The 23,915-nt window shown below is 26.5% G+C and overlaps 1 protein-coding gene across 1 annotated transcript in view; it reads left to right on the top strand.

Moving 5' to 3' along the window:
* Nucleotides 1-867: 867 nt before the first annotated feature.
* The window catches only part of LOC129984370 (2-Hydroxyacid oxidase 1-like), a 54,291-nt gene continuing 31,243 nt past the window's right edge, over nucleotides 868-23,915 (top strand). The window contains exons 1-3 of the mRNA XM_056094241.1: nucleotides 868-969; nucleotides 2,601-2,647; nucleotides 21,132-21,263. Coding sequence (XP_055950216.1) covers nucleotides 886-969; nucleotides 2,601-2,647; nucleotides 21,132-21,263 — 263 coding nt within the window. The 5' untranslated portion in view covers nucleotides 868-885. The remainder of the gene's footprint in view (nucleotides 970-2,600; nucleotides 2,648-21,131; nucleotides 21,264-23,915) is intronic.

The following is a 23,915-nucleotide window of genomic DNA, read 5'->3' as shown; positions in this document are numbered from 1 at the left end:
TATTCACTTCAATTTATTGGCTTGCAGTTTTGAACTAAATCTTTGATGCCAAGGCAGTTTCCAATACGAATGAAAAATGTTGTCCATAAAGGATGTTTATTTCTTTTTATTTGATAGAGATTTTAGGTTGCTTATCTTAGTTTACTTAGATCATTACAATCTTTAATGTACGAATTTGGCATAAATTAATAAACATGACTTAACAAAAAAAATGTTTTATGAAATTATTTAAATTTGTTCTTAAAATTTAATTCAGGGTTTTTGCTTCAAAATTCATTAAAAAAATAAATTCTTATTTTAATATAAAAATCAAAAATGAAAACTATAATTTAATTTTATCCGTTTAAATCGTCTTTCTCATGTTACAATTATAATCATAATGTTTCAAAGTGTAGGGTGATATATTATTCTCTAAAGTGACATTTAAAACAAATAACACGATGCAACGCTGCATGAAGAACATTTAACATCATTAACTGCAAAGAATGCCATTAAATATTATTCAATATATAAAAATAATGAAGATAATAAAAAAAATATCTATTTTTAAAATGTATCAGAAAACAGAAGAATTGGTATTATAAATTAATTAGTAACATTCTTGAATGGCCATGTGCGAACTTTCAATGACTTAAATGACCATGGTGAAATAAGCACTGACGTAAGAAGAAATACATCTCCAATCCTGCGGGTTGGAGATGTATTTCTTTTTACGATGCAATTGCAATATTGCATCGTAGATTATATTTTCACTGCAATACTCTTTTGTAATTAAAATTAACAAGAACTCTTTCAAGGCTTTGTACAGGTATAATTGACCCGAAAGAGATAACAAAAGATTATATATTCTTAACGTTTACTCTTTTCTTCAATATAGTTCGAAAGATGACTTCAAAGGTGATATTCTTTTTGGCGACATTCGTCGGTATCTTATCGATGGTTCTCAGTAGGGAAGACATTTGGAATTATGTAAGTACCTATAAATTAATTTATATTTCATAGAATAATATGGTTTTATGTTTCAGATTTGAGAGAAAAATTGAAACTGGTACTTAATTCATAGATTTATTAAAGACGTCATAGGCAATTTAGCTTGACTGAGTAAGGGAAGTTTATTTTATATTATTTACGTTTCTCAAAAACGCTCAGTTTAACAAAGTAAATGAAATAAAAAATTTAATTGTGTATTAAAATGAAAACAAATATTATCTGGTGGTCAAAATAAAAATGACAAGAGAGTAATGCATAGAAAAAAGAGCGTTTAGTACATTGAAACCATAAATACTTTTATAAAGCATTTTAATATTTATATAAAGAATGTGCAGGAATTTCTTATTGTGGCATCAGAGACTTTCCCAATTATTTCCTACGACTTTTTTAAAATTTTTGCTTGCAGATTTTTGGAAAAGAATATATTTTTCCGTTTTAACACACAAATAATGCATCTTTTATTTTTTTTATTAAGTTGTTTACTAATTTGTTTTACTAATTTAGTTTGAACCATCGATAAGTGAAACGACTGAGAACCATCGATAAGATAAAGACGAATGTCGCCGAAAAGAATATCACCCTTGAAGTCATCTTTCGAACTTTGAAGAAAAGAGTAAACGTTAAGAATATATAACCTTTTGTTATCTCTTTCGGGTTTTAGTTAATTTGCTAATTTAGTTTACTAATTTGTTGACTTTATTTTAACTGATATTCATTGTAGCTTTAAAAGAATACAAAAATCATATAATCTTTATCTATTTAAGACTCAAAGCATTTAATCTTGAAATGCAATTTTTTTGTTTATACAGACTTTGCTCCTAAGTCACTAAATTAAAAAAAATAATAATAATAAACCCTTATTGTAATTTCAATATTTTACCTTCGGAATTACATTTTCATTCCGAATACATATATATGTTTGTGTATATATATATATATATATATATATATATATATATATATATATATATATATATATATATATATATTACAAAAGAAAAATATTTGACTATTGCATTTAATAACTTAAAATTCCCTCGCCCCCCCAAAAGAGATTTCCTCTTAGAAGAAATGATTCACATAATTGAATTTTTCGCTTACCTTCTAACATATTATTTTTCTACTTTCCATCGTAAACGTAAATGGTTTTTGTACTGATAGATAAATGTTTCACATTTTCTCCAAGATAGGATTTCAAGATTTTTTTTATTGCATCCGTCGAACTGGATGATTTTACAGTTCGTGTTTCGTATATTGGGTCATCAATATCATCTTGATCACATTGTACTGAATCATAGCTTGCAAGATTTAAGGAATATCCACTTGAATGATTTTACTCTTTTTAGACATCTTAAAATTTATATATTCATGTAAATTTTAATGAAAAAAAGAAGTTTGCAGATTATTATTTTTTTTTATATCCGAACAAAAAAAAAAAAATTGAATTTTTCAATCTAGATAGGAAGTTTTTCTCATTTTATCACCGAATCAGGATATGGACTCCAATAATGAAATGTTACACCTAAACATTTAATTTTTCCTATCATATCTGTGAAGTAATATTTTAGAAAGGTAGTAAATAAAATTGAAAAAATCATGTTTTCTCTTAGATTGGTTGCAATGAAGAATTTGAGCCAAGCGGCTGTGATTTTAAAGAGTAAGTTAATATACTTCTTGTATTTCATTAAAATGCTTTTTTTTAATTTTAATATAAGGATCTAATATATATGGAATATTTATTCCTTCTTCAGAAAGCTTGCTCTTAATATAGTTAAATAAATCAGAAAACGACTTGTACCTATTCCATATTTTTTTCGGGTTTTTATTATTAAATTAAGTATTTTTTCCGGATTTTATTGAATTATTATTGATTTCTTTATTTAAGTTGGTGTTTTACAACTTCTGAAGCCTATATATGTTTGAATATTTTTAATAGTCCTCAAAAATTGTATTGAAATTCAAAACTTGTAATAAAATCTTTGAAACTTGTTAAAGTATTTTAGGTTATCCGACTTATCTAAGAGTTGCAAATGTTCAGTAACTAAATGTATCTATTTAATTAAGTTATTATTATTTACGAATTAATTATAACTAAATGCTTCGAAATTGCATAAAAACTGTATTTGGGCTGGAAGCGTAATTATGAGACACAGCCTAAAAATAAGGATACCCTCCAAATAGGCACACACTTCTCCAAAGAACCAAACCACACTTATGAGATATTATTTGCTCCTCAAGGAATTAACGAGCAACAACATTTTGCTTACGCCCAATTCTTCTAGGGAATCAGGTTTCTGATCTAATTTCCTATGGAGTAAATACTGAGACCTAAGAGCACACTATCAGATCTTTAATAAACCTGGGAAACAGTGTACGAGAAAAAAAGAAATTTTTTATGTACATTGTAATGTATGATGCACCAAATACATTTTTTATTGTTTTATCTAAAGGGATAATGAATTGATTTTAAGCTTCAGTTCAAATTATTCGCTTTAAAATGTGTCTCTTATATATTATTCAAATATTTTTTATTTAATTCATTTTGATTCAATTTCAAATTACGTAACGTTGATTAGATTTTGTATGCTTACACATTAAAATATAAAACAAATATCCAAATATTCTTTAAAATTAGTTTTAAAGTAAAGTAAAGTTCAAAAAAGACTCTTTATAAGTTTATAAAAACATGACTTAAAAATTGCAATTGAAGTATATAACGTACTATTCTAAAATTTAATTTAAATGTTAGTTTCTAGGATTTTTTTTTGTTTAAATATTGATATTCATCAGATTTTTTCAAATTGAATTCGAATTTTAATTATCTAAAAGCTGTTAAAATCCAAAATGGAGAGACAGATTAGTTCTATTGTATAATACGAAATATTTATTTAATTCTAATTCTTATTTCTCAAAAATTAATCCGTCATTTGTAAATAAATAATTCAGAAAACTTCTTTTAAATTACAAATATAACACTAAAATAACTGTGAAATAAAAATAATAAAATTATACTAAATAATAAATTTATAATATTATAATAAAGTTATAAAATTTACTAAAATATCAATCAAAAGTAATTAAAAACACTATTTTTATAATATAAAGAACTTTGTATCCTTTAAAAAAATGTTAAATAATGTAAAATAAAGGGCTATTTTTGTATAATTTCCATTACCTTGAAAATAAATCAAAGGAAAAAACAAAATTTCGCTAATGGAAGATATTTACAGATCGAAAATTATTTAGGAATTTGCATAAATATATTTAATTCTTAGAAAGTATAAAATCAATGTAAAGCGATTGTGGAATTTAAATATTTTATTTATCAAACACTAGTATTAAGGAATAACAACATTTAACAATAACACTGAACTCTGAAAAAAATAGTTTGAAATAAAAAAAAAAATCTTAGAAGTTCTTTTTTTTATCCTCTCACGTCATTAACTATTTATTCAATTTCCCAATATATATTTTAATTATATTTTATACAAGCAAAATGTTTTGGTTATAAAATGATAAAACGTAAATTTCATATTATAAGTAACTTTTTGCTCCTGTTCAGAGACCATCATTCTTTTAACAAATAAATTTCCATGATTAAAAAATATCCATAGAGGAGTATCACAATAAAGAAGTGAAAAAAACTTCCAGGTGTTCTTTTTTTATACGAGTTTCGAGCTAATGAATTGCGAAAGATTAAAAACGAAATATTATGACTGCTATATCCCATCATCCCCGTCAAAAATATCGCTTCAGTCCGTAATATTTCCTCCTGCATTCATTGCAAATTTAAAAGTCAGTAATACTTAATTCCTTGTTATAAATCGTTTTAATATAATTCAATTCACTTCAATGCTTTCCGAGTTCCTGTTCATCGCAAATTTCGCTGTTTCATCGAGTCATGATTTTAATATCACAATGAGCTCTAAAGATTAATCGTTTCTGTATATCGATTACGAGTAACTTGCTTAACTTTACCCAGACAAGCACGTATATTATTCCAATTTGATAGAAGAGTTTTGTCAACTCAAATCCTGCATCCTGTTTTAAGATATTATACATTTTCTACCTAAAGAGAAAATGAAAGTTTTCTACGAGATTTATTTCCCTCCATATTTCTTGTCTCTGTACATGATATTTTTCTTAGATAAAAGTAATCATTGCAGAATTGATTTCTAGAAACTCTTTCATTGGAATAGTTTCATTCTAACTATACCTAACATTTCAGCTTGAAACCTAATCTTCTATTAACCTGCTATTATTTTTTTCTTAGATTATAATGAAAATTATATTTTATTGAAAACATTGCTTAATTGATTTCTTGAAGTTCTTTCACTTCAATGGTGTCATTCTAACTATACCTAACATTTCAGCTTGAAACCTAATCTTCTATTAACCTGCTATTATTTTTTTTCTTAGATTATAATGAAAATTATATTTTATTGAAAACATTGCTTAATTGATTTCTTGAAGTTCTTTCACTTCAATGGTGTCATTCTAACTATACCTAACATTTCAGCTTGAAACCTAATCTTCTATAAACCTGCTGTTATTTTTTTCTTATATTATTATAATGAAAATTATATTTTATTGAAAACATTGCTTAATTGATTTCTTGAAGTTCTTTCACTTCAATGGTGTCATCCTAACTATACCTAACATTTCAGCTTGAAACCTAATCTTCTATTAATCTGCTGTTATTTTTTTTCTTAGATTATAATGAAAATTATATTTTATTGAAAACATTGCTTAATTAATTTCTTGAAGTTCTTTCACTTCAATGGTGTCATCCTAACTATACCTAACATTTCAGCTTGAAACCTAATCTTCTATAAACCTGCTGTTATTTTTTTCTTAGATTATAATGAAAATTATATTTTATTGAAAACATTGCTTAATTGATTTCTTGAAGTTCTTTCACTTCAATGGTGTCATCCTAACTATACCTAACATTTCAGCTTGAAACCTAATCTTCTATAAACCTGCTGTTATTTTTTTTCTTAGATTATAATGAAAATTATATTTTATTGAAAACATTGCTTAATTGATTTCTTGAAGTTCTTTCACTTCAATGGTGTCATCCTAACTATACCTAACATTTCAGCTTGAAACCTAATCTTCTATTAACCTGCTGTTATTTTTTTTCTTAGATTATAATGAAAATTATATTTTATTGAAAACATTGCTTAATTGATTTCTTGAAGTTCTTTCACTTCAATGGTGTCATCCTAACTATACCTAACATTTCAGCTTGAAACCTAATTTTCTATAAACCTGCTGTTATTTTTTTTCTTAGATTATAATGAAAATTATATTTTATTGAAAACATTGCTTAATTGATTTCTTGAAGTTCTTTCACTTCAATGGTGTCATCCTAACTATACCTAACATTTCAGCTTGAAACCTAATCTTCTATTAACCTGCTATTATTTTTTTTCTTAGATTATAATGAAAATTATATTTTATTGAAAACATTGCTTAATTGATTTCTTGAAGTTCTTTCACTTCAATGGTGTCATCCTAACTATACCTAACATTTCAGCTTGAAACCTAATCTTCTATTAACCTGCTGTTATTTTTTTTCTTAGATTATAATGAAAATTATATTTTATTGAAAACATTGCTTAATTGATTTCTTGAAGTTCTTTCACTTCAATGGTGTCATTCTAACTATACCTAACATTTCAGCTTGAAACCTAATCTTCTATTAACCTGCTATTATTTTTTTTCTTAGATTATAATGAAAATTATATTTTATTGAAAACATTGCTTAATTGATTTCTTGAAGTTCTTTCACTTCAATGGTGTCATCCTAACTATACCTAACATTTCAGCTTGAAACCTAATCTTCTATAAACCTGCTGTTATTTTTTTTCTTAGATTATAATGAAAATTATATTTTATTGAAAACATTGCTTAATTGATTTCTTGAAGTTCTTTCACTTCAATGGTGTCATTCTAACTATACCTAACATTTCAGCTTGAAACCTAATCTTCTATTAACCTGCTATTATTTTTTTTCTTAGATTATAATGAAAATTATATTTTATTGAAAACATTGCTTAATTGATTTCTTGAAGTTCTTTCACTTCAATGGTGTCATTCTAACTATACCTAACATTTCAGCTTGAAACCTAATCTTCTATAAACCTGCTGTTATTTTTTTTCTTAGATTATAATGAAAATTATATTTTATTGAAAACATTGCTTAATTGATTTCTTGAAGTTCTTTCACTTCAATGGTGTCATCCTAACTATACCTAACATTTCAGCTTGAAACCTAATCTTCTATTAACCTGCTGTTATTTTTTTTTCTTAGATTATAATGAAAATTATATTTTATTGAAAACATTGCTTAATTGATTTCTTGAAGTTCTTTCACTTCAATGGTGTCATTCTAACTATACCTAACATTTCAGCTTGAAACCTAATCTTCTATAAACCTGCTGTTATTTTTTTTCTTAGATTATAATAAAAATTATATTTTATTGAAAACATTGCTTAATTGATTTCTTGAAGTTCTTTCACTTCAATGGTGTCATTCTAACTATACCTAACATTTCAGCTTGAAACCTAATCTTCTATTAACCTGCTATTATTTTTTTTCTTAGATTATAATGAAAATTATATTTTATTGAAAACATTGCTTAATTGATTTCTTGAAGTTCTTTCACTTCAATGGTGTCATTCTAACTATACCTAACATTTCAGCTTGAAACCTAATCTTCTATTAACCTGCTATTATTTTTTTTCTTAGATTATAATGAAAATTATATTTTATTGAAAACATTGCTTAATTGATTTCTTGAAGTTCTTTCACTTCATTGGTGTCATCCTAACTATACCTAACATTTCAGCTTGAAACCTAATCTTCTATTAACCTGCTATTATTTTTTTTCTTAGATTATAATGAAAATTATATTTTATTGAAAACATTGCTTAATTGATTTCTTGAAGTTCTTTCACTTCATTGGTGTCATCCTAACTATACCTAACATTTCAGCTTGAAACCTAATCTTCTATAAACCTGCTGTTATTTTTTCTTAGATAATAATGAACGTTATTTTTTATTGAAAACATTACACAGTTGATTTCGTACAATTTTTCCATTGGAGTAGTTTTCATCTTAACTCTATTTAACACTTCAACTTGAATCCTAATCTTTTATTAACCTTCTCTTATTTTTTTCTTTGATTATAATAAAAATTATATTTTATTGAAAACATTGCATAATTGATTTCTTGTAGCTCTTTCACTTGAGTAGTGTCATCCTAACTATACCTAACATTTCAGCTTGAAACCTAATCTTCTATTTACCTCCTATTATTTTTTTCTTAGATTATAATGAACATTATATTTTATTGAAATCATTGCATAATTGTTTTTAAAAAACTTTTTCATTTGTGTAGTTTCATCCTAACTATACCTACTGATTTAGCTTGAAACCTAATCTTCCATTAATCGGCGTTTCACGAAATAGCGATCATACGACTTCTTTCAAAGCATAAAGCCCCTTCAGATAATGAAAATCGGGAATTAGGCTTCTATTTTGTAGATCCTATACTGGAGGATTTCCAGAAATAGCTTAAGATCGTTTCGATCATACCTAAAAGGAATATGGGGTACAACAGGAAAACTTAAGAAAAGAAGCACGTTCGATAAGTGAAGTTTATCGATCTGTAGGAAGTAAAAATTATATTAAAGAAATCAATTGACGAATTATCACCGAATAGAGTTTGTTTATTGATTCAATAAGTGACAAATGCTTCAAGAATTCAGAATATGACTATTAGACGTACGCTGTGTTCCTAATACTATTTTTTTTATCTCACTACGTGAGAGAAATGAAAAAAAAAAAAAAAGGATTCTCTTGTTAGCAATATCGACTTGTATGCTTTGAGGAGAAGGATGTTGTTATTTTTAGTATTCTGTTTAGGGCAGTGAAGCATTTTGGCATATATTTTGCATTTTTTGATAAATTTGAATAATTTATTATTAGCAAAAACGATTATTAGATTACTGACTACATTCATACAAATTTAAATAAAGAAATATTACTAAAAATTATTTTTAGTTATTTAAATTAAAAGTTAATTTATATATTTATATCTTTTAGGCTGATTTATTAGTTTCACGCTAATGCAATTCGACAATAGGGAAAACAATCGTGAAAGTTTCAGATAAAAATATATACAAATTAAAATGTATTTGATAAAATTTTACTCCTTAAAAAATTACATCAAATATCACTTCTAATATCTCAGTAAAAATTAGCGAATGTTTGCCAGTTTTCGATGATAACTTCGAAAAATATTGAAATATATAAGTAACTCTTATATAGTCTTAAAATTCAATAAAACTGCATTTTCAATGAGAACAATTTTTTTTCAATTTTAAACCAATCTTTAAAAATATTTTAAACTTATTTTACAACAATATATTTTAATGATGAAGTACGCTCAAATAGTTCAGAATGTTGCAATAAATATTTCATTTTCACTTTTGTTGTTGTTGTCGTAAACATTGCATAAAGAATCAACTTAATTCCTCATGTTGAATAGGGTGTTTTTTGTGTGTGTGTGTAAGACATTTTTTTTGTTCTTAAAATTAATTTTGAAGATCAAATTCAGATTATTTTGAAAACTTTTTTACAGTGCGGCTGTTTGTAAACATTGTTTTTTTCCCATGTTATAACTTGATGTATAAGAATACAGACAAAAATAATTTGGTAAATGCTTAGAACAACGGCGGATGATTTCTAAAATAATAAGAGTTTTTTCCTATCAAAATTGAAATAAAAATATATTTTTCTGGTGAAATAGTTAAACTGATTAGCATTCATTTACCTAGGCAAAACCAAAAAGTCGCCAAAGGCAGCTAATTCAGATCATGAGCAGCTACTCATTGTTTATTTCACCCCAGGTCATTAGTTCCAACTTACAGTAATTTATTACCCTTTTAATAATCGTTACTCGCCTTTCGAAAAAAATTAATAGTAGAGCCAGATTGACCAAATGCTGTATAATCGAGATATCTTTCTAGTTTAAAAGTTATTAACAATCACATTAGAAACATGCTACTTCCCTGCTTACAAGATGGATTTAGAAAACTGTAGAAAAAGATGAAGCATACGATTGTTGAGAGATTTAATAATTGAAAGCAAAACTAATAATTCCTTAATTCCAACTAAAACTATCTCTATAGCTCAAATAACTCGTATGGATATTGCAAGCCTGCCTTCATATGTAAATCTCTGCTTAAAAATTAAAATAAACTTATTAACTAAATTTCTAAGGATTAATTGATTACATAATTTTTAAAAATGAACACCATCATTTAATAAATTATACATATTCTATTTACTTAGTAACATCATATAAAAATATTTAATGGTTTTTTTTTTGCCATTTGCCTTTTAAAGGAATAAGAGCGTACTTCAAGATTGAAAGAATCGTGCCAATCTCTCATAGTCGCCAAAAGATTTCAAAATTTTTAAGCCAAGCCAAATTTTCAAATACAATCATTGCTTTCTTAATGATGCATCATTTATTTAAAAGTGCTATTTAGTATATTATTTTCGAAAGGCATTAATAACACTTACCTAAATTAGCACACACATGATTTTAAAAAATTCACAATATCAGATAGTTGAATGAACAGCTTTAATTTCAAACGCTTATTTTCTTGTAAAAGAAATGCTGAAAGAAATATCGTAATGCTCAAAAACCTCTACCAGTTCGTTTTAATGAGGCTGATACTTTAGATTTCTCTATTTTCCAAGTAAATTACATTTGAAATTATGTTGATCTGAACTCACAATTTTACATTATATTGATATTCACATTTTATACTTTCAATTGCATCAACCTGCAAATCAGGATCAAACATGACATAGAATCTGCAATTTACTTTTTCTAAACATAATATTTACTTTCATTACATTGTGAAACTAAAGTCTTTTTATGTGTAAAGAGAAATTTAATAGGGTCGTTATTCTCTATGTTGAATAAAAATAAGAAATGCATTTTTCATTATTGAATCTCTTTATTTCAATATTGCCACTAAAATGTATAGAAAAACATTTATGTTTAGTTATTAAGTTTATCCCAAAGGTATTATCTCTACACTGTGCTAAAGTATGATAATTTCGGGCCTACTTAATACATATCAATTGCATTGTTGCCATTAAAATGGTTAGAAAAACATTTAGTTTCAGTTATTAAGTTTATCCCAAAGGTATTATCTTTACACTGTGTGAAAATATGGTAATTTCGTGCCCACTTGATGCATATCATTTGCACAATGTTAATATTCTTTTGAATGCAATTCATAGTTTGCAAGAGGGAAAAATGCATCATAATGTAAAAATTTATACCGACTTTAACGAGAGAAGATATGTAATATGTTTGCTTTTTAATCCCTTCTGCATGTAAACAGATTAATTTTAAATATTTGTCTGTATTTTATGATGTGGTTCAAAATTGATCATGTTTCTAACTTCATATGCAAAATCTGTTTACCAAATAATTTTTCTGAAACTCTTTTCATTTAGTAGTCACCGTATTAAATTATAAATGGAGAACCGGACAGACAAACTTTCTCAAAATGGATTTCTTTCAAAGAATGATAGAAATCTACAAATTTGATAGAAGAACTATATGCTCCATTTCATCTGTCTACCTCAAAGTATTTTTGAGTTATCATATTCTCAGACAGACTGACATGATTAAAAAAAATCCATCCCAAAGATATCTGAAACACTGAGATTAGACAAAATTTCGAATTAGAATTTATTGGCGACTGCAATGCTTTCTATCTGTATTTTCGTACACGTGAAAGTTAAAAATAGTGCTAAAAAACGAAAACATATAAAGCAAGCATCCTTGAATAAATAAACTGTATAACTTTAAAATGATATGAAAATTGTTTCTGTGAAAAGTAATTTCCCAAGTAATTAAAAAAAAAATCAAAATTACAAAATGTAAGGACATCATAATAAAATAAATATAAAAATGAATATTTTAATTTTTGGAAGGTTTTTAGTTTCAATTTGGTTGTAACTGCGCCAAGAAAAAAATGTCGTCAAATTCTAAAAATATATTCAAGTACATTATTATTTATTATGAAAAATTTTGAGAATTTTGCTTGCGAATCACATGCTACTATATAGTTTGACGATTGAAATTGCCAAATTGGCGAAATTTTTTCTTGGTGCTTTTTAGTCGCCATAACAACAGATAAGTATCGATTCTTATTAAAGCTAATCGATTATGACATCTATTTGTTACGATTCTAAATATAGCCATTACATCACAATATATGTTTTTGTGATACCATGTCTATGCATTAAAATGTTATGTAATGATTTATGCATTCCATACGTATTAAGTAGCATACTTTTACTGAAATACATGAGAAAATACGACGTAGAAAACTCTCGATTTCTAACAAGGCATATAGATGTTTCAATTTACTACTAGAACCTATCTTTCGCACATACTCAGAGATTCCTCTTCGAAATCATGTGCCATGTATTTTAAATGGGGCGAGGGAAAAATAAACTTGGAATTTAAGATGCGCAGCTTTATTAGAATGCCACTTTCTTCCCCTTTTCTGGGTCGTAAACTAAATGACTTAGGGGCTATCTCTATCAACAGCGACGTAACTCCGGCACATAAATCGCTACGACACCATCCGATGTCCTTTTTACTAGAGTTGATAAGTTACAAGATTTTTACCAATATCATGCGGTTTCGGAAAATATGGAGGCCATTTTAAAATTTGCCCTTGCAACGTGAATCAAAATAGATGACGGAGGTAAATAAATGCCGCTGTGTCTTTCAAAGCATCAGATAGCATTTACACTGTTTTGAAAGTTTTTGGCGTGAAATATTGTGTTGAAATCTGTTTTTACAAAACAATCGAATGTCTAAAATTCAGTAACGATTATTGGGTTCAATTGTCAATGCGCAAATATGATAATTTCTAATGGTAAGAAAAATATGTTGAAAGGTCAAATCGCTTAAATTCATACATTTTAATGATTTTTTGTATGCATGATCCTTTACTTTTGGATCCTGCTTTTTTATTTTCTTTGGTAGTTTTTAGTTTCTTTTGCATCCAGTACACAGAAATAAAAAAAAATTTCTTTAAATGACGAGTCCTTTGACAGATATTTAAATTCTATTTTTTTTAATTTTAATTATTAGCTTTTTTCCGGTGTAACGCCAATTTTGGAACACCTAATCATCATCAAAGTACTTTCTTCTGTTAAAATTTTATCGAATTAAAGTAGAAAATTTAGAAAGAACAATAAAACTGAAAGTTCATTACCCAATTGTTTGTATTTTGCTCTGTAGTAATGAATGGTGTTTCAATTAATAGATAGTTGATTTCCCATTTTTGATATTAATCTTAATACCTTCTCTATTTAATTGTATCAATTATTATTTTCTAATGAAATGTTCCTCTTAACAACAATTACGTTATTTTTCACTTACTTGTATAAAACCGTAAACTTAAAATTCAATGTAATAATGATAAGAAAATTGCAAGGACGAAGAAAAACTCAAAAAATTCATAAAATGGCAGTTTGTTTTAAGATCACATAAAACATCTGATTAATCTTGGTAGTACAGACATGATGGTTTCGAAACACATGATATATATTTTTCAATTATTATAAAACAGTTTGAATATTCTTGCTGGGTATATGAATATGATACTACTTAATATTGATTAAAAAATCAAAGATCAAATATCTTTCTAATTAAATGCTTGAAGACGTGCAAATATTGAAACTCACAATGTGCAAAGTTATTGAAAAAGAATGAGAGGATTTAAAATATTTATATTTGTCATCAACAACGATATACAGAAATATTATTTACAGTACATATCTGAATGAATAATAGTTCAAAGTTTTATTTTGTTCATTCAATATGAGTTCCATTTATTAAGAGAAAAATTCGAATAGAAAATTAATTTCTTACCACATGTAGAACAGATAGCTCCTGATTATTGAATTCACTGCTGAAATAACTTAATCTTACATGTCTTGAAATGTAGCAAGTATATTTGGTGCATGCACACGCTCTTCTATGTACCTGCAATGATAAATCTTTGTTAGAAAGCAATGCATATACGCTCCCCTTGCCTTTACAACCGTTTTACGAACTTCTGTGGCAATTGTTAATCTACTTACGATAAGGCGGCACTGTATTGAACTTAAATGAAATACACATTGCGCTGTAAAAATGAATTTTTATTTATTTGTCTACTGTAAATAATAATTCTATTTGTCTCATATTACAGCATTCAAGGCAATTTTTCCCGAGTCTTTGCTGTGCGTTCGTAAATAAATAACACTACCTCTTTTACCGGAATTATTCGAATGTACAAAATAATATTTGGAACTTTCCTACAATCAATAATTTATCATATGCCTCTCTGTCTATTGACATTTATTAGAAACAAATATTTTAAATATGTTCCGCCTTCTTGAATAATACTATATAGTATGTGTTTAGTTAAAGAAATGAAATATTAGTAGAGTACATATTTATTTGAAAAAAAAATTAAAGAGAACTATATTAAATCATTAATAAATGGCATTCATTAATAAATTCTTTGAAGAAAGATTATAAAATATATAATCTATTTTCAAACGGATGTTTCATTTTATCACTCAAATTTTCCACATCTAAATTAATTGATGAAAAACTAACAATTGTTTTAAATAAATCTATTGTATCCTTAAAAGCATTATTTTAAAGCATACATTGATAAGTACTTTGATTTCTATTTATTATTTTCTACTATTTTGTTTTGCGTTTAAAAATCAGTCGCCATGTTTGGTAAGCAGTTGATCCGCCTAGAATATTGATTTAGTTATATTTGAATCTTTTGTGCCTAATTTGATATTGATTGTTCACTCAATAAATTGATTTCAGCTTTAAATTAAATTTATGCCGTCTTATTTTCATAGCGATGCACCTGTTCTGCTTATTCCATATATGAAATGTTCTAAATTATATGGCTTTGCATTCGTTTCAAAAACTTAAATTGTTGACACGATTTAACGCTATGTTTTATTAGGTGCCGATGTTAATTACATTTCCTTTTTCCTCATTTCGATACATTTTATTTGCAATAGACAAGAAAGTTCACCAGCATGCTAGCTGATTTAAAGATTACTTTAAAAAGAATTAGAAAGGGAATTATTAAAATAAATAAATATCGTTATGCAGCATATTGGATATAAAAATTAATCTCAAAATCTTTATTTAATGAATTTTTAATAATAAGCAAATGATTTAATAAAGAAAATAATGTATTTGCTTATATAGCAAAAGATTAAATGAAATAACAATTTTAATATCACTATGATATTTCTGAAGAAGATAAAAAAAATGATTAAAATAATTTTTCGGTTCTTGAATTTCCGTGATGGAAATAACACAAGCGAAGGAAAGTGGCTTAAATTTTGATGCAACAATGAAAAGTATTGTTTCAAATATTACTCAGAAATGCGTTTAAGTTATTGTGAAAGTATGGAAAATTCAAATTGGCATCTCTTAAGTGATGATTCTTTTTTTTTTAATTTAAGAAAGAGGTATATATTTTTTAAATATTCCTGGAACTTATCAACGATAAATAGAAAAAAAAAATATTTTACAAGTTTTAGTTAATGAAAATTTTAATTAAACCTATAAAATCTGATCCAAAGTGCAGATTTTAGCTCTATAAAATACATATTTGTATAAAATCAGGATATATAGGGCCAACTATATTATAACTATATAATCTATATAAATTTATTGATCGAATTCCAAATGAATGCGAAAATAATGCTTTAAGAACGTATTTTCTAATATAGATAGAAGAATTAAGCAAATTGCTATAGCAGAAGCAGATATTAGAATTAGGCATATAAAATTATTTAACTTAAATTAATCGGCTCTATATGAAAAAAAAATGTTAATTAAATTCTTCATTTTTTCAAATTTATAAAAAAAATAATTTTTTTCCCAAAAAAAGTGAAAAAAAATCATGATTCCTTGATAAATTAAATGGAATCACTATTTCATCAGAATCATTCATAAAAGAAAAGTAAATGGAAATTGTCTATTAAAATTTAATCATAAATCGCATGCATATTTCATTATTATTCTTCATCTCAAGATCGTTTTTCTTGCTTCTGTTTGCAGTAAAATATGACAGGTTTCAAATATCTATCGAATTCTAACAGATCTCCTTATACTGCACTACTATGCATTCTTTTTTTTATTTACTTTTTTTAACAAATAATTACGGACTAAAGACCTTTTTCCAGCAGCAAACACTCTTTAAATGCATTTAGATTAAACGAAATTTCATTAATCAACAAAGAAAGAGAAATATATTGAATCTGTCCCAAGATCTTTTCGTATTTCATTATTTGGAAATTTGGAAATGTCTGTGCGAAAACAGCAATTAATTGATACAGTACTTTTGTAGATCGTCGTCTCTAGAGAGAAGCAGAATAAGTCTGATATAGAGCTGAAGAGAATAAGTCTGATAAAATGAATGTGAAAATACCCTTGAATTCATTTAAACTGCAATAGATTAGTGGATTTAAAGTAATTTACCTTAAAATGCATGTCATTTGAAAAAAAAATAAGATAAATGGTGTTGTTAAAACACTAAGTATATGAGTCATTTAAACTTTTGAAATAAATGAGTCTAAGTTAAGTATTGAATTTCTCTTTAAAGTATATATATAACATAAAGTTGGATTACATATTCGAAATCCATCCTTTTGCTTAACTTATTTAATTTCAAATTTCATTTAGTCTTAAATTTATTGTTAATAACCCCCCCCCCCCAATAAAAAAACTCTTTGTTCAAAAGTTCATATGCGTGCGTGTGTGTGTATACAATGCTTTACTCATGTTACCTTGTGAAGATAATAACTAGAATAATTTTATTTGGATTTTAATTGGTTTGGAATATGTTATTAGAAATAAAAAAAAATCTCGGATGAGTTCGTAAATGGCCAATCTAGCTCAAAGTATGAGGAAATGGTGGGGAGATGAAATTTTCATTTCGTTATGAATTTCTTAATACTGAAGATAGAAAATAAATCCAATTAACAAATTAGTGTCTTATTAAGACGAACAAAGTATATATTGTATTTCAAGTTTTTCGATAACTTCATTATCTTAGAAGTTAGGGGATGAAAAGTGATTTTCAAGCCATCTATTTGACTGTTCATGTTTACAGATAGTAAATTATATGTAAAGGAATGGCCCTTGCAGTCCAGATCACTGAGACGATTTTTTTTTAACTAGCATATTCTACCAAAAGCTCCAACAAGGAAAATTACGAACACCTGAATGAGATTGGGCCTAATGAGTGATGTAGTTCTCTCTTTTCTGTTGGGCTTGATAATGAAATGTTTTCTAGTGCATTCAGCTTGATAAATGGAAAAACACCATACGAAAAAATGGACAGAATTAGCACACGACTAGGTTTCGTTTTTCATCATTACAAAACAAAACCTGATGTTGCTTTGGCTGTAAGATAAAATCAGTTACAGTTTATCAGTGATGTTCTACCGCATCTTCCGTCTATCCCAGATCTAGCTCCATCTAAAAACTTATGGTCCTGACATTGGGACTTTACCTCCGTGATAAATATTTCGAAACCTTAAAAGAAAAACATATCAATGAATATTTTGCAAATTAGTCACAGCAATCTTGAAAACAGCGAAAAAACAGAGATAGAAGAAGGAAATATCGCTTGCAAGTTTGTATTCAAAGGAATCTTAAACAATAAATATCATGTCATGCCAAAGGAAAGTGAAATGAATTAATGAGATACTTTAATACTTAAATATTTAAAGCTTCAAATATTACTAATCAGAAATAATATTTTTCGTTAATTTATCTATAGAACCCAAGAAAAGTGTAATGGATTAGAAGGAACTGACATTTCCTTGTAGATATTGATCTGATTAATGCGCCTGTCCCAATTATCAGTAACTCTGCTTCCTTCTTATTAACTTGAAAGTTTCTGCATTTCACTGAAATTCATGTCTGAAGCATTTTGCATTTCACATTAGAATTCAGATAAATTTGATAGTGAATAACAATGCTTTATTAAGAAAATATAAAAACAGAAAAAGCAAAACACAGATAAAGTGCAATAAAAAGCAGCACTTGCAGAAATCAACAGTGCATGAACAGAAGATTTTTACTAAACAACCACAATAGCGCAAAGCATTCAAATCATCGATTAAGTATTATCGATCAAGAGTTTAAAAAGAGAATTATTTCCGCGATTAACACATCAAAGAAAGAATTCACTCGACTCACTGACTCACTTCCATCACTGTTTGTACATAGGTTTTCCAACAGAACAACGAATCTTCCAGAATAATCTTCGGTTCAACCTAAGAAAGATATCGTTATAATTCCTGTGATTTCGAGAATCTTCATTATTATTGCCAAATAGTCAACAATGTTTTCGCCAAAGTCGAGGATCATTGACCTGACAACCACTCAGTTTCTGTTAGACATATTTGTAAAATATATTTCAAACTATAAAATTGACACAACAAGAAAACAATGCTACAGATACCTTAAATTATATATAGCTATCATAGTCATTGAAAATGAATATCAACTAAAAGTAGGCATTTCTTAAAGCTGTTACTATTCTTAGCAATGTATTATCTAACATTCTGAAAGACAGACTCGCAAAAAATGTTCCTTGAAATAAATATTTGTTGTAATGAATATAAGAATTTTTATCTTACAGATTTTGTTTTAATTTTAATTTATATATCACCTTCATAAATATTATGGCGAAATAATTTTTCTCTTGAAAGTTATTAACAGGTAGCAAAACTCGTTTAAAATTAAAATTTTATCAAAATAACTCCTTGACAAAACACAAGGCTCTGTATATATTTAATGATATATTAAGATCAAAAATACACGAATAATCAAAATTCAAAACTATCGTATTAGAAAATGAATGAATGTGAATTTAAAAAAAAATCATTTTCAAGCTGCAAATGTATCAATGGAAATAAAAGTGGGTAAAATAGAACTGATACTCTATTTTAATATCCATGGTTAAACAAACACAAAAAATATATCTAATTTAAAAATACTTTTAAATTAAATTGATAATATAATAATGTTATTATTTTTTCCGTGTTTTCAATAAAAATATTCTTTATATAATGTTTATTATTGAGATCTTTAAAAGTTATTCGTATTGAATTCGGTTAAAATTGTTGGAAATAGGACACTCAGAAGTTTGGATGAAACAACAATTAAATAAAGCGGGTAAAATTACAATAAATAAAGATTTATAAAATGTATTTCAATTAAAAATATTATAACATAAAAGTAGTCTGTACAAATTAATTCGCATTAATTGATCCAAATTTTTGAATTTTCCTTTCTGTTTACGTAACGATGAAATAATAATCAAGAAATAATGCTTAAAAAAATATAATGTATTTGCTAACATATGATATATCAAATTTATTTAAATAATTATCCACACAGAACAAATTCTAAGTGCTAAACCTAATTTCGATTTTTTTTTTTTTTTTTTTGTCGTGTGACTATATTAAGCCAAATATTTCGCAGTAGCTTCTGAGGGTAAAGACCTCTGAGCACCCGAGGACAGAAGTCTGACATTTAGCTCAAATGAAGATAGCGCACACACACTCGCTTGCACAACCCCTCTTTACGTGGGGGGGGGCTTATTCACGCACCTAACAGAAAGAACACAATGAAGAGTACAACCATGCACGAACCAGGACTCGAACCCGGGACGCCTAGATCACGGGGAACCCCTAGACAAGGACGTCGGTCAGCTAATTTTAATATGGCGGATATAAAACGTGGTCAAAAATGTATTCTTAAACAAAACAAAAAACAACTTGTATTAAAAACAAAATTAACTCTCTTGAAATATATATTTTTGAAATTCAAAATTGTCAACTCTAAAATGTTTTTAAAAATTATAATATAGATTATAACACTTCTTGATAATTTTGTTGCATTAGTATGAAACATCAATATGAATGTTCAATATTCTTAGTAATAGTTTTGGAAAATTAGAAATAGTAACCTTCAAACTTTCTTAAATATTTGAAAGGATTTATAATACAAATTATAGTAACTCGGAAGCTTTAAATACGCCCTTTTGACAATTTTATTGCATTAAATCTAAAGCATTAATATGACTGTAGGTGAACAAGCAAGTACGTTAATAAAAATTATATGTTTAGTGTTATCCTTAACAATAACTTTTTGAAAATATTTAATATATCTTATTGTTTTTTAAAAGGAATCTTAAATAATTAAAAAAGGTATATAATATAAATTACCATAATTCAGAAGGATAAAATACGCTAAATGACAATTTGGTTTGAAGTATGAAATAACACTATGAATGTAACATGAGTTAAAAAGAAAATGTATTAACAGGAATTATATGATTTTCTTTATTCCTAATAAAATGTATAATATCATAATTGATTTATTCATTTAAAGAATAATATAATAAATTAGCTCATGAACAAATAATAATAGAATATAACACGATGCAGTTTTTAATCAAAAATGCAATTTGGTGTTTCCATTTATTAATTTTTGATTGTAACTAAATTTTTCTTGAAACATTTTATATTTCATAAAACTTTATAACTCTTTATTTAAATTCTTGCAATTTTTTTTTCTTAATATTTTACCATGCTTGGTTCAAATATTGTTGGACGCATTTAATTTTTTGTATGGCTTATTCATAATTTCTTTGAAATTTAATAATTTATGTTTCTTGGTATTTTTATATTTTTCTTATCACGCTATTAAGTCTGATTTACTTACATTATTTACAACATTATTAATTTGATTTACTATATTATTAATTGAATCGTTTGCATTGCATTGTTTGATTTACTACATTATTAATTTATTTATGTTTTTAAATTATCCCAATAAGAAGCTTAATAATTTTTGAATAGTGGAAATAAAAATGAAAAATTGCTTAATATTTCTTCATAAAAATCGGTTTAAAGAGAATATGTTGAGAATTTATCATTTCAGTTTATATATCTACAAAAAATTACTTTTTAGATCCGATTTGGTGACTTTGGATGAATACGATCGATGTGGTCCAGCCAAACTCTCTTTGTTGGCACGAAATTATTTCCTTGGAGCTGCTGGAAGACGAACAACCTATAAAAGGAATAAGGATGCTTTCGATGAGTAAGTGTTAATCTTTCAGTTATTAAAGTTTATTCCAAGAAGTACTTTACCGTTATAGCAACACCATACATTCTAGATGCTAAATTGGTGAAAATAATTATAAAAGTAACGATTTAGTGAAAACTCGCCAAGAAAATTCTAAGATACCAAGACGTATGGATGTAATGAGAAATCACCTCTAAAAAGAATTGGTGGTGGTATTGAAATAATTCTTGCGGTCACTCACAAACGATGGTATTTGAAACATTTTTATACCTTTCCACATTCGAAAAATCAAAAATAAATTGTTCATGGTCGGCGAAGATGTTCATTATTTATAATTGCTGAAAAATCATATTTAGTTTTTACTTGTTTTGTGAATCTAACAATACCAACATTTTCTCTTTTATAGAGAAATTGGTTTCATATGTAGTATTTGACTTTTCGTTGCATTTCGTTCACACATACTCTTTTCCTACTGACTTTCTTATGCTGTTCTTTCATATCAATATTGTTTTAAGATTTGTACTTTAAATTAAAATAGGTTTGAGACATTTAGTCAGCATTAAACATTGTGCCAAGAAAAACTATCAATACTTTAATTATAGTTGATATAAAAAAGGCATTCAGCGAAATTCATGTTTCAATCGGATGTACAGCTTTTATTTGACATAGTCTTAATAAGAGAAACATAAAAACATACATATGTTATATTTTATTTGTTTGCTTTCAGAATGGGAAAAATCACAAAACAAGTTAACAGCATAAATATATTATTTTAACAAAACTAATTCGCATATGAGATTATTTAATGAAACATAATTTGAAAGATTTCTTTTTTTAACTTTAAATGACTAGATAATTAAAAATGACTTATTAAAAACTATGTAAACAGAAATAATATTTGAGATCAAATAAATCTAATTAGTAAAAGAGAAAAAGAAAAAGGTAAAAGAAAAAAAAATCGCTGCTCATCTTTATCTATAGAAAACGATATTATTAGTTTCGAGGTATTACAAAGAATTTGTTTTAATCTCTCAGCCATATTATAATTCAGAGTGTACATGACAATTAGAGTTGTACATTAGTACTGCAATTCAGGTATCCGACTAGATTGCATTAATGATTAGTCCTGAAAGCTATTTTATTTTTATTATTTAAAAATAAAGCCCCAATTTTGTAAATTCAAAAACAGTCTATTTTTAGCCTATATTAAATAGAAGTGTAGATATAGTAATTTCAACAACACGCAACAAATAAAAATGAGATCGGAGATAGTGATGTTTCAAACTATAAATGAATTCCTTATTTCATTTCTACCGTAGAATTCCACGAAAATAATATTTAAAATGCTTATATAATCTTGTTACCTACCCAGTCAAAGACTATTTATTTCAAACAAATTTATTAAAAACGATTAAAACGATTAGTATTTGGTTTCAGCGTACTTATACATAGATATATTTTCAAATGCATTTTCTGATGAACGAATATTTTACTGTGATTGGTTCGCTGTGTGACAATTCTCAAACACAATTCAATAAAATTTAATTATAACTTATATGTATATGTCAGAAACATCTGAGAGTGTAGCAGATCGCAGATTTTAAGATTTTTTTTCATTCAGTCATGTTATATAGTCACTTTCATACCTATAATATAATAGAGAAAGTTTGGCAAAAAATATTAAAGAAACTTAAAATATCCACAGGAAATTTATTTTTAAAAAATATTTTTTATTTTTATTTTGAAAGCCATTATATTTTAGATATTTTGTGAGGTATATATATATATATATATATATATATATATATATATATATATATATATATATATATATATATATATATATAGGAAATAAAAGTGAACTATTTTCATTAATTTTTCTTATAATATTTTTCTTAGCCCCAAAAGTTGTGCTAAAATTTCATGAACTTTGCAGTGTTTGTCAAAATCTAATAGTAATATATTTATTCATTTTTCTTCTAATTCTTACCTTTTAAGGATTTTAAAATTATTTGGCACTTTAACGATTCATTAATATGTGTATCATTTTAAAAAGAATTTGTCTCCGAATCCTGCCTTGTACGTTTATATTGGCAGTTTGAGAAACGGCATCGTCCTTCTACGTAGTATAGCGGATTCGAGTTCGCTTTTGATAATTTTTTGTTTTCAAAATTAAACCCAAAATATTCGTGACTGATAAGTTACTTCCTTGTTCAATATATCTCACAAGAGAGTAATTCATGATAAAATCAGGCCACCTGGAAACTTGGCCCTCCTGTGTAACTAAATAACACACCAATGCGAAGTAGGGTATTGCAGTTACATATAAAATAGTCATCTCTAGTCTCCCTTTTAAGCCTAGCAGCAAGTTCTTCGATAGAAAATACCTCATCATCGGCGGTGTTTACTTCGCCATTTTCCTATCCCCAAGAGAAAACACCACGTGAATGGGAGATGATTATCTCCCATTCGCGTACATGGTGTTTCATCCCTTTGAGGAATCCCCCATAATGTAACAATGTTTCGAATATCTATTTAATTATGAGTCAGGCATTATGAAAGTAAAGGAGATAATGTTTTTAGGTATTTTTTTTATGAATCATATATTTATAACCAAAGATACTTCAAGAAATAAATTCTTTTCAAAGCACTGTGAATTCCTGTGAA

This window comes from Argiope bruennichi, chromosome 9 (genome assembly GCF_947563725.1).
Source record: "Argiope bruennichi chromosome 9, qqArgBrue1.1, whole genome shotgun sequence".
Taxonomy (NCBI): Eukaryota; Metazoa; Arthropoda; class Arachnida; order Araneae; family Araneidae; genus Argiope; species Argiope bruennichi.
This window is presented reverse-complemented; position numbering and strand designations above follow the sequence as displayed.